This window comes from Hydra viridissima, unplaced genomic scaffold (genome assembly GCF_058129835.1).
Source record: "Hydra viridissima isolate aposymbiotic clone 2 unplaced genomic scaffold, HvirCarnegie_v1 scaffold_3, whole genome shotgun sequence".
Taxonomy (NCBI): Eukaryota; Metazoa; Cnidaria; class Hydrozoa; order Anthoathecata; family Hydridae; genus Hydra; species Hydra viridissima.
This window is the reverse complement of record NW_028324302.1, coordinates 5,861,582-5,875,935: the sequence shown is the minus strand read 5'-3', so window position 1 is coordinate 5,875,935 and position 14,354 is coordinate 5,861,582. Positions and strand designations below refer to the sequence as shown.

Sequence of the window (14,354 nt, the reverse complement as noted above, 5' to 3'; positions counted from 1 at the left end):
ACATATTTTTTAATGAAATTTTCTTCCAGGAGATCAAGCACGACTAATACTTATCCAATCTGGTGTGGAACCCAACATTCTCAAACAAATTTGGTATTCTTTACATTTTTTGTTTTCTAGGTTTTGATTAATTAAAAGTTTGTAAGTTTTGTCTTATTTTTTGATTTATTAAATCTTTACATATAATTTTTTTTAGTTTGCTTAATCATCCATAATTTATTTAATTTTATACTTTATTTGATTTTAGGGAATTGTCTGATATAGACACAGATGGTCGTCTTGAACTTGAAGAGTTTATTATTGCAATGCATTTGATCAATTTAACAAAAATGAATATTCCCTTGCCAAATACTCTACCTCCTTCCCTAATCCCAACACACATGAAAAATAGATTTTCTGAGTCTTTAAACAGGAGACCAAGTGTCAGTGAACAGCAACAGAGTATTGGTATGGTTATTTAATGATATTTATGAAAATGTTTTTTTTAGTATGATAAATACTATTATACACATTTTACTAATCAGCAGCTTGCCTAACAAAAACTGAAAAAGTTTTTTATGATTTTTTTAGGCAAGCTAGTGATTAGTAAAAGTTGTAAATTCTAAAAAATTTGATTTTTGATGAAAGTTTCAAATCAATTTGATATCATCCATTTTATTCCAGCAAGTTTTGAAGATAGACGAAAGATGAATTGGGAAAAGGGTCAATCTGAGCTTGAAAGGAGAAGAAATGAACTTCAAGAAAAAGAAAGAAAAGAAAGAGTTAGTTTTCATCTTTTCTCTTAACATATAAAGTTGAACTTTGCTTAATCATCAGTCTTAAATATTTCATTATGTTTGATTTTATGACAAAACACTTAACTGCATGCTGCTGTTGTTTACTGCTGTTTTAAAGATTTATTATATATTTATATACAGAAAATTCATTTGTTTCTAAATACATTTATGGATAGGAATCTCATCCTTGAGATATTTAAATATATTTCTGGTGGATATGATATATTCTTTGTTCATCCTTTAAAGTTTTACAAACCAAATCAAGTACAAGTCAACTAGAGCAAAGTTATACGTTTATTAGCAAAAAAATTTAATGAAGTTTAAGATTAAGAATAAAAGTTTTTTTAAATCTCTAACCTTCAAATACTTTAAAGAATAAACTTGAAAAAGAGTTTCTTTGTTAGGAGGAAAGAGAAAGAAAAGAAAGAGAGCTAGAAGAACAAAAAATAAAAATGAGGTTTTTTATATTTTTCATTTCTTTACCTAATTGGTTTATTAAGTATGGCTAAGAATTAAATGCTGGTATAATAAAATATGGATAAAGATTTAAAATCATCACAGGTTTGTATGGTGTTTTATGTATAAACTTGTTGAATTCTACTTTTTAGAGAGGAGGCAGAACGTAAAAGATTGGAGAGTCTTGAAAATGAACGAATTCAGAAGGAACAGCTAGAAAAAGAACAGGAGATGTTAAGGAAGCAAATGATTGAACAGCGTCAGGTATTTGGAACAATTTAAAAATCATTTCTAAAAATTATCAACTAGCCTGTTTCAACTAGATATACTTTATTTTTTATTAAAAAAAGAAGGCTTTTATAACATGGTTTTCACTACTATTTCTCTTTAATTTTTCATAATAATAATTTTCATTTGAAATTTTATTTAATTTTACAGGCTGCTCAACTAGAAGCAGAGCGCCAAAGACAAAGGGAATGGGAAAATCGAAAAATGGAGGAAATGCTCAACCAAAAAGGGCTTGAAGAAAATATTGTTAAAGAATTAAAATCTCGACTGCTATTGTTAAAAGAAAATCTTACAACACAGGTTTACAGTTAATTTGTTTCTTACAATTTCTCCTGTTTATGATATACTATAAGTTGATTTGAATATTTGAATTGTTTGCATAACTCTTTCTAATTTTAGACAGCAAGTTTTGAATCAATCTCAACTTCATATACAATGAAGAAAAATAAAGGAATAGAGCTTCAATCAGCTATTGAAATGTTGAATCAAAGCAAAGATTTGCGAATTAAAGATATTTCACGGTTACAAGCCCAATTGCAGGTTATTAAATTTGCTTGACAATTGCTTATGTAGCAATTATATTTTGTGCAATTTGATTATAATTATCTCTTCAAGTTACCTTATCTCTATCATTTTATCATCTTCATATCAAATTATCTTTTCAATTTACCTTATTATTAATTTTGTAAATTGATTTAGCTATCCAAAAAAGAGTTATCATCATTAATAGAGGAAAGAGAAAGATTTACGTTAGAGTTGCATAATAAAGACTCAACCCAAACAAGTATGCTTTTGTATATGTATCTAGTTTTTCTTTAGAGCCTTAATATATTTTATTCTGTCAAAATTTTTTTTTTTTTTTTATAGGTGAAGCAGTGGGTGCAATACGCTCCAGTATTCAGCAAATGAAGCTAGGGGTAACTCGTCTTCGTAAAAATCTCCAATCCATTGAATCTGAAACTGCCACAGTTTTAAAAGAAGCAAGTCAAATAAATGAAAAACAAAAAGTAAGAAAGATTTTATATGGATAAAATATAGTATTACTTATTTGCACAGTTCATGTTCAAATTAGGTATGATAATCAAGTCAGCTATGAGTCTTAATTAATATTGAGTCTAGTTAATATAGAGTCTTAGTTAGCTTGTCCTAATAAATTTTAAATTACATTGTGATTTTTTTTCAAAATTTTAAGTACCATCTGAATTACCTTTATAGACTTTAGCCAATAGTCTTCTAGAAAAAAAGCAATTACAGAGAGATTTGAAATTGCAGCATGATCAGCAAGTCAGCAACCAAAATCGTGCTGCTGAATTGAACAGAGAGAAATTAGAAACTCAAAGAAGGCAAGAAGAGCTTAAAAAAAGGCTGGCAGAAAATCTTACAGCAAAACAAAAAGAAGCTAAACTTGAAGGTATTACTTTTTGGTTTGGACAAATTTAATATACTTATTTGTTATAAAAGTTAATATACTTATTTGAAAGTTTAGGTTATTTGGTCTGTTGTCATAGGTTATTTGATCTGTTAATTTTATAGCAATTATTCAAATAAGGCCTTTTAAATAGCTCTAAATAATTTTAAGTATTGTAATTTTCAGGTGCACTAGGATTTTTTTATTATTTCAAAATCCCTTTCATATCTAACAATTATTTATTTCCACATCTGTTGGGACTAACAGCTTTTCTAAATTTCTTGATTTTTGATGGTCAGCAGAATATTTTCTAAAAATTATGCTTCTTACTTTATTGGAAAAGCTATTTTTCAGTGGCTGTTAAGGTAGTTGGTAAGTTGGTATGAATAACTCTGGGATTGGTTCTAACTTGAAAAAAAAACAACAAAAAAGACCTTCATATAAGGTGGGTTTTTTGGGCCTTCTTGACTTAATCCAATTTTAGAAGACAAATGCTTATGTTTTCTTAGAGTGCTTTGGAGATAGTTCTCAGAAATGGTAGAAAGAAAAAATTTGTTTACAAGTGCCCAGTAACTCTGAATTATGTGCTGCTCAGGGCAGTTCAGAGGATTCATATCTTTCAGGATGATTTTGATGCCATATTGATTGTACGACTCCTTTGTTTTCTTGAAGTAGTGGATTGTTGCTAAATCTGACCAAAAGATAGCTGCCTTGCTGTTTTTGTTGATAAATGACAAAAGACATTTCTGAAGACATTTGGTGATATACAAATCGGAAGTCAAATTCTTTCAGGTGATGAAAGGAGCACTCTTAAGGCCACAAGAGCAAATTGATTGCCACAGAAGGATCTTCTGAGCAAACTTTTCTGTCTGAATATACTTAAATTTTTTGCTGACAAGGATACCTTTTGACTGATAATAGTATTGATGACTGGGCAACTGTGAGAAATCCTTTTTGCAGTATGTTTCATTATCCTCAATAATGCATGATTTTTCTTGGTTGAAAAGTTTGACAAGCTTCCATGTGCAGTGAATTGCTTTTAATTCTCCATCAATTGATCGCTTTGGAATTTTTTTCTTGGTGTAAGCCTTTAAACCATTGCCCTTTTCGGACATGGACTGTATTAAAACGTTTTGCAAGATTTCTTTGGGATTGGTATGGATTTCTTGTAATGATTAAGTTCACTTTGTTTTTGGTCAACAACACCTTTCTTCCTTCCACCACTTCTTTTTCTTTCAATAGCTTGAGTCTCCTTGTATCTCCTCAATATGTCTCCAATTGAAGATTTAGCAATTTTTGACAATTTTGCAATTTTTGAATGTGAAGTTGGATTTTGAAGAAAAATTTCCAAAACTTTTTTCTGATTATTCAATTGTTTACTCATTTTTGACTGATAAACTGATTGTATTAGTAAAACACCAATACAATTAAATGTATGTAGGTAAAACATCATTATAAAAAAAATTTGCAATTGGTTAAGTATTTCATGAGTTATTTCTAATTATATCCAACCAGAAAGTTTTAATCCCAATCAATATTTGATTTGATTTATTTTTGTTTATGTATAAACTAAATTTCACATCATTATTCAATGATATTAAATTGAATTTTTTTTCTAAAACAAAATAAGCTTTTTATGTAAGCCACTTCATCCTTTTCCTGTGCCATTTTGACTGGTGCTATTTTGTCCAGCTACCCCATCTTGTTTTATTCATTGCTAATATTAAAGCCAACCTATTAAAGATGGCAAAATGTAAATCAAATGTGACTTCAAACAGCTCCCAGGTCCAAAATTATCTATCATTTAGTTGTTTGCTTACTGGTTTTTAAACCATTTAAAGTTATAATTTTTCAATGAAACAAAAAATGTTGTGTCCACATCTTAATTGTGTAATATTTTAGAATGTTTTGAATAAACTTTTAACAAAAAATATCATTTATTAGTATATTACAAATAATATTTATCTTTACAATATGAACAGTTTTATCATTTGAAAACTATTAAAGTAAAATTTAAATTGAGTTTTTTTTTTGTAATAATTTTTGTAATAACACTGAAAAAATGATAACTATAACCTTTTTAGGTTTAATTATGTTAAAAAAAACTGCATTATATTGAGTTTGTCAAATTTTTTAACAAAGTTTGCTTGAAAAAAAATTAACTTACATAAATTAACTTACAAAAATTAACTTACATAAATATTGCAAGTTTGGTGTAAGTAATGAAAAGCTTTATTGATTGTATTTTCTATTATCATTTTAACCATTTTATTTTCTGGTTTTAGCTTTTCCAAACACTGGACTCCTGCAATCTTTTCAAAAACAAAATGTAGGTAATTTGTCGGAAGGAAATGAAATTAAAAAAACTTTAAGCAATCCTAAAGTTCCACCTGCTCGTCCCAAAGAAAAACCACAAGCTTCTCCTGTTAAGCAACCTAATTTAGATTTTTCTGCTCAACTCAAACTAAGTGAGAATGATGCCTCAGAAAGTATTTATTCAAGTATAACAGATTTTGATCAAGTTGTTTCTTCCAGTACTTCAGCTGAAAACTTTTTTGAAGCATCTTCCTATAGAAATAATAGTATTAAAACACCACCATTAAGACCTGTTCCGCCCAATAAAAAAGATAGAGAAAAACTTGGAAAAAAAGATGACGATAAGAAAGAAACATTAAAAAAGCTGGTAATGTTTAGTCTGTAAATTTTATTGTGTATAGTTGATTTTAGAGTTGATTTTATTTCTTAGATATTTTTAATGTGAAAATTTAATTTTCAAATTGCACATAAATTTATTTGCTATTTCTAAGTCCCAAAAGAATGATGCAGCACGAATAGAGCAGGAAAGAATTGAAAAGGAAAGAATGGAAAAAGAAAGAATGGAAAAAGAACGAATGGAAAAAGAAAGAGTTGAAAAAGAAAGAATTGAAAGAGAAAGAAGTGAAAGAGAAAGAGTAAAAAGAGAAAGAATTGAGCGAGAAAGAGTTGAAAAAGAAAAAGTTGAAAGAGAAAGAATAAAAAGAGAAAGCGCAGAAAGGGAAAGAATTGAACAAGAAAAAACTGAACGAGAAAAAACTGAACGAGAAAAAACTGAACGAGAAAAAATTGAAAGGGAAAATAAGAAGAAGCTTCAGTCTGAAAAAGATTCAATTGAAGAAGAAGAAAAGAAAATGAAACAAATTGAAATGAAAAAGAAAATAGAAGAAATGAGAAATAAAAGATCAGAAAAGAAGGTACTCAGCAATATTTGGTTTTTCTTAAATTTAAAGTTTTTACATTTTTTTTAAGTTTTGATCTCTGCCAAATGTGAAATACTGTGAATACTGTGAGTTTTTTTACTTTCACCTTGGGTAAAAATAAAAATGCAAGGAGTATAAACAAGCACCTGTACTTTTTACTCTATTATCATTAACTTTGTAATACATAGCTGCAGGTTTTTCCTTTTATCATACTTTTAACAAATAATCAAAATATAAAACACAGCTTTATGTTTAAATATAGTTAAATGCAAAATGATGCTATTTAAATTTTGTTATTAAATGTTTTATTTAGAAAGTGTCTGTAGCAACACCTGAAAAACCTGAGAAGTCTCAAGGTAAAGGTTTACTTCAAACAATCAGGCATAAATGATTTTTTATTTTGATGTTTTTTTTTTTGTAAGTTACTGTTTTTGTGTTGTTTAGCAACTGTAAACCAATATGTTAAGAGAACTCCATATAAACTAATGTTTGCTTTTGAAAAACGTAATCCTGATGAACTTAATCTCCAAGAAGGTGATATTGTTCAGGTATGTTTTTTGTTAGTACATTTTTTTAAAAATTGCATCTCTAATTGAATACTTATTTATTAACCTAAAAAACTTAAAAAAAAAAAGACTAAATAAATGAAAAGATTTATTTTGTTTACTGCTTAACTCAATATTTAACGGATTTTTGATTTTTAAATTGCTATATGTTCAAACGGTCACTCTCTTTAATGAAGTTTGTTAAAAAGATGATAGCTAATCTGAATTTAAAAACATAAAAAATTTTTTTACAGGTTGATGAAAGTGATAAAACAGTTCCAATCGGTTGGCTGCGTGGATCTTTTAAAGGCGCTGAGGGTCTTTTTCCAGCAAACTATGCTTCAAAAGTACAGAGTGATACATTTAGTGATTATGTTGACCTTGATCCAAGAGCAAATGTAATAATTGACTTAAAAAACAGTTTAGAAAGTTGTTACTTAACACTGCTAATGTAAACATTAAAAGTTATATGACAAAAACTAACTTTGCTTATCATTACACTTTACACTCGTTTTATACTACAAAATATACTCATTGTATATCTAAATAATGTTTTTATTTAGGTTTTGGCTGTAAATAATAATTCTCAAAAAACAACTAGTATTCCAAATCAAAATGGAGAAACAAAAGAATCTATTCCAAAGTTAAAACCAGTTCTAAAGCAATCAGAAACAAAACCTGCTGGTAATCGACCAAAAACTGCTCTTTTACCAACTGTGGGAACACTAAAGCCATTACAACCTTTAGCAACTAATACTGAGAATCCTGATTTATTTCCTCTCTATGATTTCGTTGTTGGGTCACCTCAAAAAGCAAATGCAGATTCTGATCTTTATGCTTCACCTATAAAGATAAAGAATAAAACAGAAATCTCTAATTCAATTGTTGAATCCACAACAGAAGATATATACCAAACTCCTGGCACAGTAAGTTTAATAAATTATATTGTTATATTTTAGTACACACACACACATATTTATATATATATGTGTGTGTGTGTATATCATATATACATATATATATATATATATATATATATATATATATATATATATATATATATATATATATATATATATATATATATATGATATACACTGTCTGGCAAAAGTTTCCAGTCATTCTGTTTTTTATAAAAAGAATATGTAAAAAAACAAGTTAACTAATTACAATTACCCAAATATCATTGTAAATAATTACAAACTAATCAATATCTTTAAACCTATGATAAAAATAAACAAGTTTATGCAATATAACACATACACCCAGTCATTCTGTTTTTTATAAAAAGAATATGTAAAAAAACAAGTTAACTAATTACAATTAACCAAATATCATTGTAAATAATTACAAACTAATCAATATCTTTAAACCTATGATAAAAATAAACAAGTTTATGCAATATAACACATACAAAATTTTTTTTTTTTTCATTGAAAAATCCAACCTTTACTTTCCTTACTGCACAAACAAGTTTTGACATACATTTGATTAAATTATCCAAATAAATTGGAGAATTATTTTTCCACACTCGTTGAAAAATTGACCTCAAATGAGTTGTTGATGTAGGACACTCTTTTCTTACCTCATGATCCTGTTGTTCCCATAGTAACTCCATTGGGTTGAGATCAGGGGATTGTGGGGGCCATGTCATAATTTTGAGTTCTTTGCAAGCTTCTTTTTTTTGCAAATAGTTTGTACAGCATTTACATGTGTGTTTTGTGTCATTATCCTGTTGCATGGTGAATCTGTGGTCAATTAGACGTTTTCCACAAAGCATGGCATGTCTATATAATATCTTATGATACAGCTACTCTACCATTTAAGCTAACAGTCTTCAAGCGACATCTTACAGTTCTTTCTGAAATAGTTTTATGAGCAGCATTGAAGTTAGATGTTTTTTCTTGGGCTGGTAATTGTCTATTTCATTTATAAACTGGAAATTAAAAAATAATATCAAATTTTATTCAGCTATATAAAATGCTTACTAAATTAATTTATTAAGCCAATATATTACATTAACTTCAACAAAATTATGCTTTGATGACAAAAGAACAGTTGAGTTTTATTTACAAATTTTTTACTAAGCATGTTCAACCATGTTTATAATCCAAAAACGAAGAAAACAGATTTTGCATTTCAATATTAAAAATACATTAGCACATCTTAATTGAATTTATTTATGGCTTATATACATTTTAAAAATTTAATATCAATTATTACAAGTTTTTTTAACACATTTACACATCTTAATTGAATTATTTTATTACTTATAAACAATTTTAAAATTTAATATCAATTATTACAAGTTTATTTAACACATTAGCACATCTTAGTTAAATTATTTTATTACTTATAAAGAATTTTAAAATTTAATATCAATTATTACAAGTTTATTTAACACATTAGCACATCTTAATTGCATTATTTTATCACTTATAAAGAATTTTAAAATTTAATATCAATTATTATAGGTAAAAAACTACTAAAACTTTAAGTGACCGGAAACTTTTGCTGGGCAGTGTATATAAATTTTATGAGTTTTATATTTTTACGTGCTGATGATGCTGGTAACCATAATCCAGCGAAAGTTTCTCATAATAAATTATTATTTGTATTTAGAGAATACGTATTATTTGATGTTTTCTTATTAATATAACATATAGTCTTATAGAAGATTTCAACATTTAAGTCATATTTATATATATATATATATTAGGATGGGTTCTTTAATTGAGGTTTGGCTGGAAACTTTCTTATGTTTGTGATCATAAGATACTGATAACCAATTCTTTTTATTTTAACATTGAATATTAAATCAGTAATTTTGAACCTCAAATATTAATGTTTTCTAAAATATTTTTTTACATATTTTTTTAAACTTTTACTATTACAATCATCTTAAAACCACTCTAAATTGCTTCTCTGTCCCTAAATATCCCTATTTGACCACTATCATATCAAAATTAGACCATAAATGGCCATAACCAATGATTTTAGCCATAACCATAAAAATGATGCTTTAATTTTTAGGGTTTTTAAGGTGGTAGTATACCATTAAAAAAAAATCTTGTATTTCAACTTTTTTTTCAATCTTTAATAGTGCATAACATATATAATATGATTAAAATAAAAGTAAAAATTTTAAAATTTAAAAAAATTAATTATGCGCATAATTATTGATAGACAAAAGCCTAAAAATGAATAACTGGCGACAGGGTTTTTTCAGCAACCGTAAATAAATATGAACTGAAATTTTGGCTTGTGATCCTTTACTTATGCAATTACAACATACACTAAAAGTTTTGGATTTTGAGCAAAAAAAGTCAAAATATATGCATTTTAGTCATATTTGGAAGTTTTGGTGATATTTGAGAACACAAAATCACTCACAAAAGCAGAACACAATTAGCTGTAAACATAATTCTAGTAGAGGTTGCAAATACATGTGTTACAAACAAGTATGCCAAATTTCAGATCAAATCGGTTATCGGTTTGAAAAATATCTCCGTCGCCAGGCTATAAAAGATGATTTTGAGAAAAACTCAATTTAAAAATAAAAACAAAAAAAAATTGTTCAAAACTCCCCACTTCCATAAACTGCACCTTCTAATGTTTTGCTTTGATCACAAAAACCTTTTTGTATAGCTCTTAGTTTCTTGCATCCTTATTTCACTATACTTGTACATTGTTTTTCTGCTTTAGAAATGCGCTTTGAGTCATTTATAAGACAAAAGTTATGTAGATTGCAACCTACTGTTATTTTAAGCTTATCAATTAACATAATTTACATGTTTTTGTTTCTATTTGAAAGTCAATACATTTACCACTTTAAACTGAAATTGCAGAAACAACTCCATTATCTGAAGTAAAACCACGCTTTTGCCATGAACCATCAAAGCTACACATAATGTCTCTTGATGTTTCACCTGCAGGGATTAATTCATTAGCAGCATTTTTCATGTTCTGGTCAACTAAACTCTGATAAACATCTAACAGTTTATATAAAGTTTTATTGTAGCTTTTTTTGTTCATAGATGGCTTCATATTCATTATTCAACAAAATTTTTCTGATGATGATAACCCTTTACCCATTTCACGAAAAGCCACAATTACACATGTGTTAATATCAAATGGTTTTTGTCCACTACATTTGCTTTTACTAGGCTCTTAATGTTTGATTAAATTTTTTTTACAAAATGTAGCAGATGAAAAAAACTCAGTTTTCCAATTGCAACTGTTACAACATATATTTAAACCAATACTTAACCCATACTTTTTGGAGGAATCAAACATTAAATAAACATTATCTTCACATAAATTCGGGCATTTCAGTAGCGATATAACGTTTTCCAACAGACTAAAGTTCATAACAAAGTTAAAATCTGTACTTTGAAAATCTTGAAAATCTCTATCAGCAATATTTAATTTTTTTGAAGAAGCAGAATGTGTAGCAGATTTAACAAAAGATAAAGTTTTCGTTTCTGAAGAAGAAATCTTTGTATATCTGTTTCCACTAAATTTTGCTTTTTTATTATTGTATATTCTGTTTGATATTTGTTTTCTCTTTGATTCACCCATATTATTTTTATTTTAAAAAGATAAAAGATATACCATAGCATAAATAATAAAGTTTGAATGCAGCTTGAAATAACAAGCGAATTACGTCAATAAAGCCATTATACTAAACTAATTAGCAAGAAGTCGTTGCAGTCTACAACTTTGCACTTAAAAGAGTTGACAAGGTAAGTATTTCATGGCTTTTTTTATGGTTTAACTTGTTTCTGAAGCGCATAACAACGGAATAAACAAAGCGTTGCTAGGGGGAAAATAAAAAATATTTTATACCGATATATTATAAACAAGTTTTAACATGTGAAGCTTTTTTTATTTAATTAAATCAAATAAAAATTCGAAATCTACGATGATTATATTGGTTAAATTATAAAAGTAAAAAAAAAAATTTTTTTTTCACTTTTATTGGTGTACTACCACCTTAATACATGATGCATCATTCTCTAGTTTTTTTTGTTTATATTAATCAAAATTGGACCATAAATAACAATTTTGTTAATAGTTCATTTTAGTATTATTGCAATAAGTTATAGTGTATGTGCACATTCTATAAAAATAAGTAAATAGTTATAAAGCTGACCCAACTCTTGATAAAATTAGCTATAAATTAACCAAGCAAATCGCCACAACAAACAGATTGATAATGCTTTCTAGTTAAGATTAAGGACAAAAAAGACTTGCAGTGCAGAAAATTCTCAAAGTGAGAAAAGATAAGGACAATAAAGACAAAAAAATAGCAGAAAAAGAAGAATACCAAGAATAAATCTTGAAGCTAAAAATCTATCAGATCTAATCAATCAGAAAACTATGGAAATCAGTGAACCAGTTCCTATTTGTTGTCTAATGTAGCTAGGCATAATAGTTTCTTGACAATCCAATTTTCTACCAAACTCCCTCTCCATGGTCAATATATTGAACATATTGTAAAAGAGATCACAAGGGATTGATGTGTATAAGACTGAGAAAAGAGGTTCATAAGGGAACAAGAGGCAAGCTCACAGAGAATATATATATATATATATATATATATATATATATATATATATATATATATATATATATATATATATATATATATATATATATATATATATATATATATATATATATATATATATATATATATATATATATATATATATATATATATATATATATATATATATATATATATATATATATTTCTTTAACATATCAACGATTTATCTTCAAAATTATCAAAAATAAAATGATTAAAATGATCTTTTATGATTTAATTCTAAATTGATAGGGATCTAACTTGGGGTGTTTGGGGATAATTAATATAGACTGCTTTTAGGATGATCAGAACAGTATCAAAAAATTTTAAAGCTACACATCAAATGATGCATTTTTGATAAAACTAATATTTTGAGACTCAAAATTAAAAAAACTAAACATTTTCAATGAAAGGTGTTAAAGAGAGTCAGTTATCAGTATTATATGGTCAAAGTAATGTTTCATGACTATCCAAACCTTGATTCAAAAATTTTTGAAAAATGACCCACCCTAGTGTATATAAAAGTATTAGGGTGGGCCGAATTTTTGTTGTTGTTGTTGATGTTTATTAATGTTATGTAATAGTAATCTAAAAAAAATTTAATTTACTTCTGCCAACTTTAATTTGAATTTTACTGTCTGGTCAAAATGATGCTATTTTACAACTGTCAAATAATTGCATGATGATAAATATTTGTCTGGACCACATGATCAAGCAAAAGTTGTTGCTAACCAAGTAAAATAAAGAGAAATGAAGTTTTAGAGAGAACAAGAGATTAAGTTGCATAGAAATGAGGCAAAGAAACTGGCGTGTATTTGATTTGATGAAAAACAGGATAAGGCTATAAGTTATTAGTATATCAATTATATCTGCATAAAGTACAAGCAGAGGCCTAGTCTGCCTCTGCTTGTACTTAATGCAGATATAATTGATATATTATTTTCAGCTCGGAAGTATGAGCATTACAAAAAAGTTATTTGAAAATAAATATTTAAAAAAACAAGTAAAAAGTATGAAGACAAAGAAAATTTTAAATACCAACTTTATTTTGTTTCAATGTAACTAATTTTTTGAATGGAGTCACCCAATTTATTGTGTGACTCCATTCAAAAAAATTTATGTCTTTTTTCAGTCATCACATGACCCTGTTGAAAATAGCTGCTCAACTTTTCCTAAAGGGCTACACAAAACACAATTTGCATTTACATTATTGCCATTTAATCCATTGAATACAAAAAAAGATTCTAACCCACTCCAAGGCAAACATTCACCTAAGAGAAAAAGAAAACATTACATAGTGTTAAGTATGATAAATATTTTAGTTGCATAGACTTATGACTTAAGTTAAGTATGAATGTTAGTTAGTAAACTTACTTTTTAAAAAATAAACTTTAGTCAATGCAATATAAAATAAAGTAACAACATTTTATTTTTGAACAGTGAAAAACAACTATATCAAAAAGCAAAGTTATAAATTTTTAGGGAACTATTACTTTTTGTTCACGTTCCTCCAAGAAAAAAATCTGTTCTCTTTCCTTGTTCCTTATTTTAAAAGGAACCAGTTTCAAGCTTCGTTCCTCAAAAAAAGAAACAGTTCCAGGAATCAGTTTCTTTTGGAACGTGTTCTTCTAAACACTGGTCTATAGACATTTTTCAAGCAATAGTATGTGATGGAATAAACAACAATAACAGTATGAACAATAGCATATTGAGAAAAGTTGAAGAGCATTTGGGAAGATCACTACATTTGCTGATTTTTTAATTGCACACTAACAAATTTTCATTTAGAAATTATTTTTCAAACGTTAATGGTGGACAAACGACAAGAGCTGCAATATCATTTGGTGTCATTGCTAAAGCAATTATGTTCAATCCAAAAGACATCCCAGTTGTTGACTTTTTTCCCATTTATGGAAAGGTTGTTATATTTTTGATGAGGTCCTTAAAGATCTCATTACAGATCAGGGATATTTTCTGAAAACATGTTTAACTATACAGTTAGGATATGATTCAAATCAGTACATGCCATTTCTAAAGTGTAGCAAAACAGGT

General features: G+C 27.2%; 2 protein-coding genes across 3 annotated transcripts in view; one reads left to right on the top strand and one right to left on the bottom strand.

Moving 5' to 3' along the window:
- Nucleotides 1-14,354, top strand: part of LOC145180621 (intersectin-1-like) — a 45,143-nt gene that overhangs the window by 8,284 nt on the left and 22,505 nt on the right. For both annotated transcript variants that reach the window (XM_090080774.1, XM_090080773.1), the window contains 16 exons: nt 30-93; nt 248-447; nt 664-761; nt 1,181-1,233; nt 1,385-1,496; nt 1,671-1,820; nt 1,920-2,060; nt 2,220-2,304; nt 2,388-2,527; nt 2,736-2,931; nt 5,214-5,611; nt 5,736-6,158; nt 6,478-6,520; nt 6,609-6,712; nt 6,964-7,107; nt 7,273-7,635. In XM_090080774.1, the coding sequence (XP_089936900.1) occupies nt 30-93; nt 248-447; nt 664-761; nt 1,181-1,233; nt 1,385-1,496; nt 1,671-1,820; nt 1,920-2,060; nt 2,220-2,304; nt 2,388-2,527; nt 2,736-2,931; nt 5,214-5,611; nt 5,736-6,158; nt 6,478-6,520; nt 6,609-6,712; nt 6,964-7,107; nt 7,273-7,635 (2,714 nt within the window). The remainder of the gene's footprint in view (nt 1-29; nt 94-247; nt 448-663; nt 762-1,180; nt 1,234-1,384; nt 1,497-1,670; nt 1,821-1,919; nt 2,061-2,219; nt 2,305-2,387; nt 2,528-2,735; nt 2,932-5,213; nt 5,612-5,735; nt 6,159-6,477; nt 6,521-6,608; nt 6,713-6,963; nt 7,108-7,272; nt 7,636-14,354) is intronic.
- LOC145187035 (uncharacterized) lies at nt 9,476-11,863 on the bottom strand. Its single transcript, XM_090080775.1, has one exon. The coding sequence runs from the start codon at nt 10,760-10,762 to the stop codon at nt 10,541-10,543; it is 222 nt and encodes a 73-aa protein (XP_089936901.1). The 5' UTR covers nt 10,763-11,863; the 3' UTR covers nt 9,476-10,540.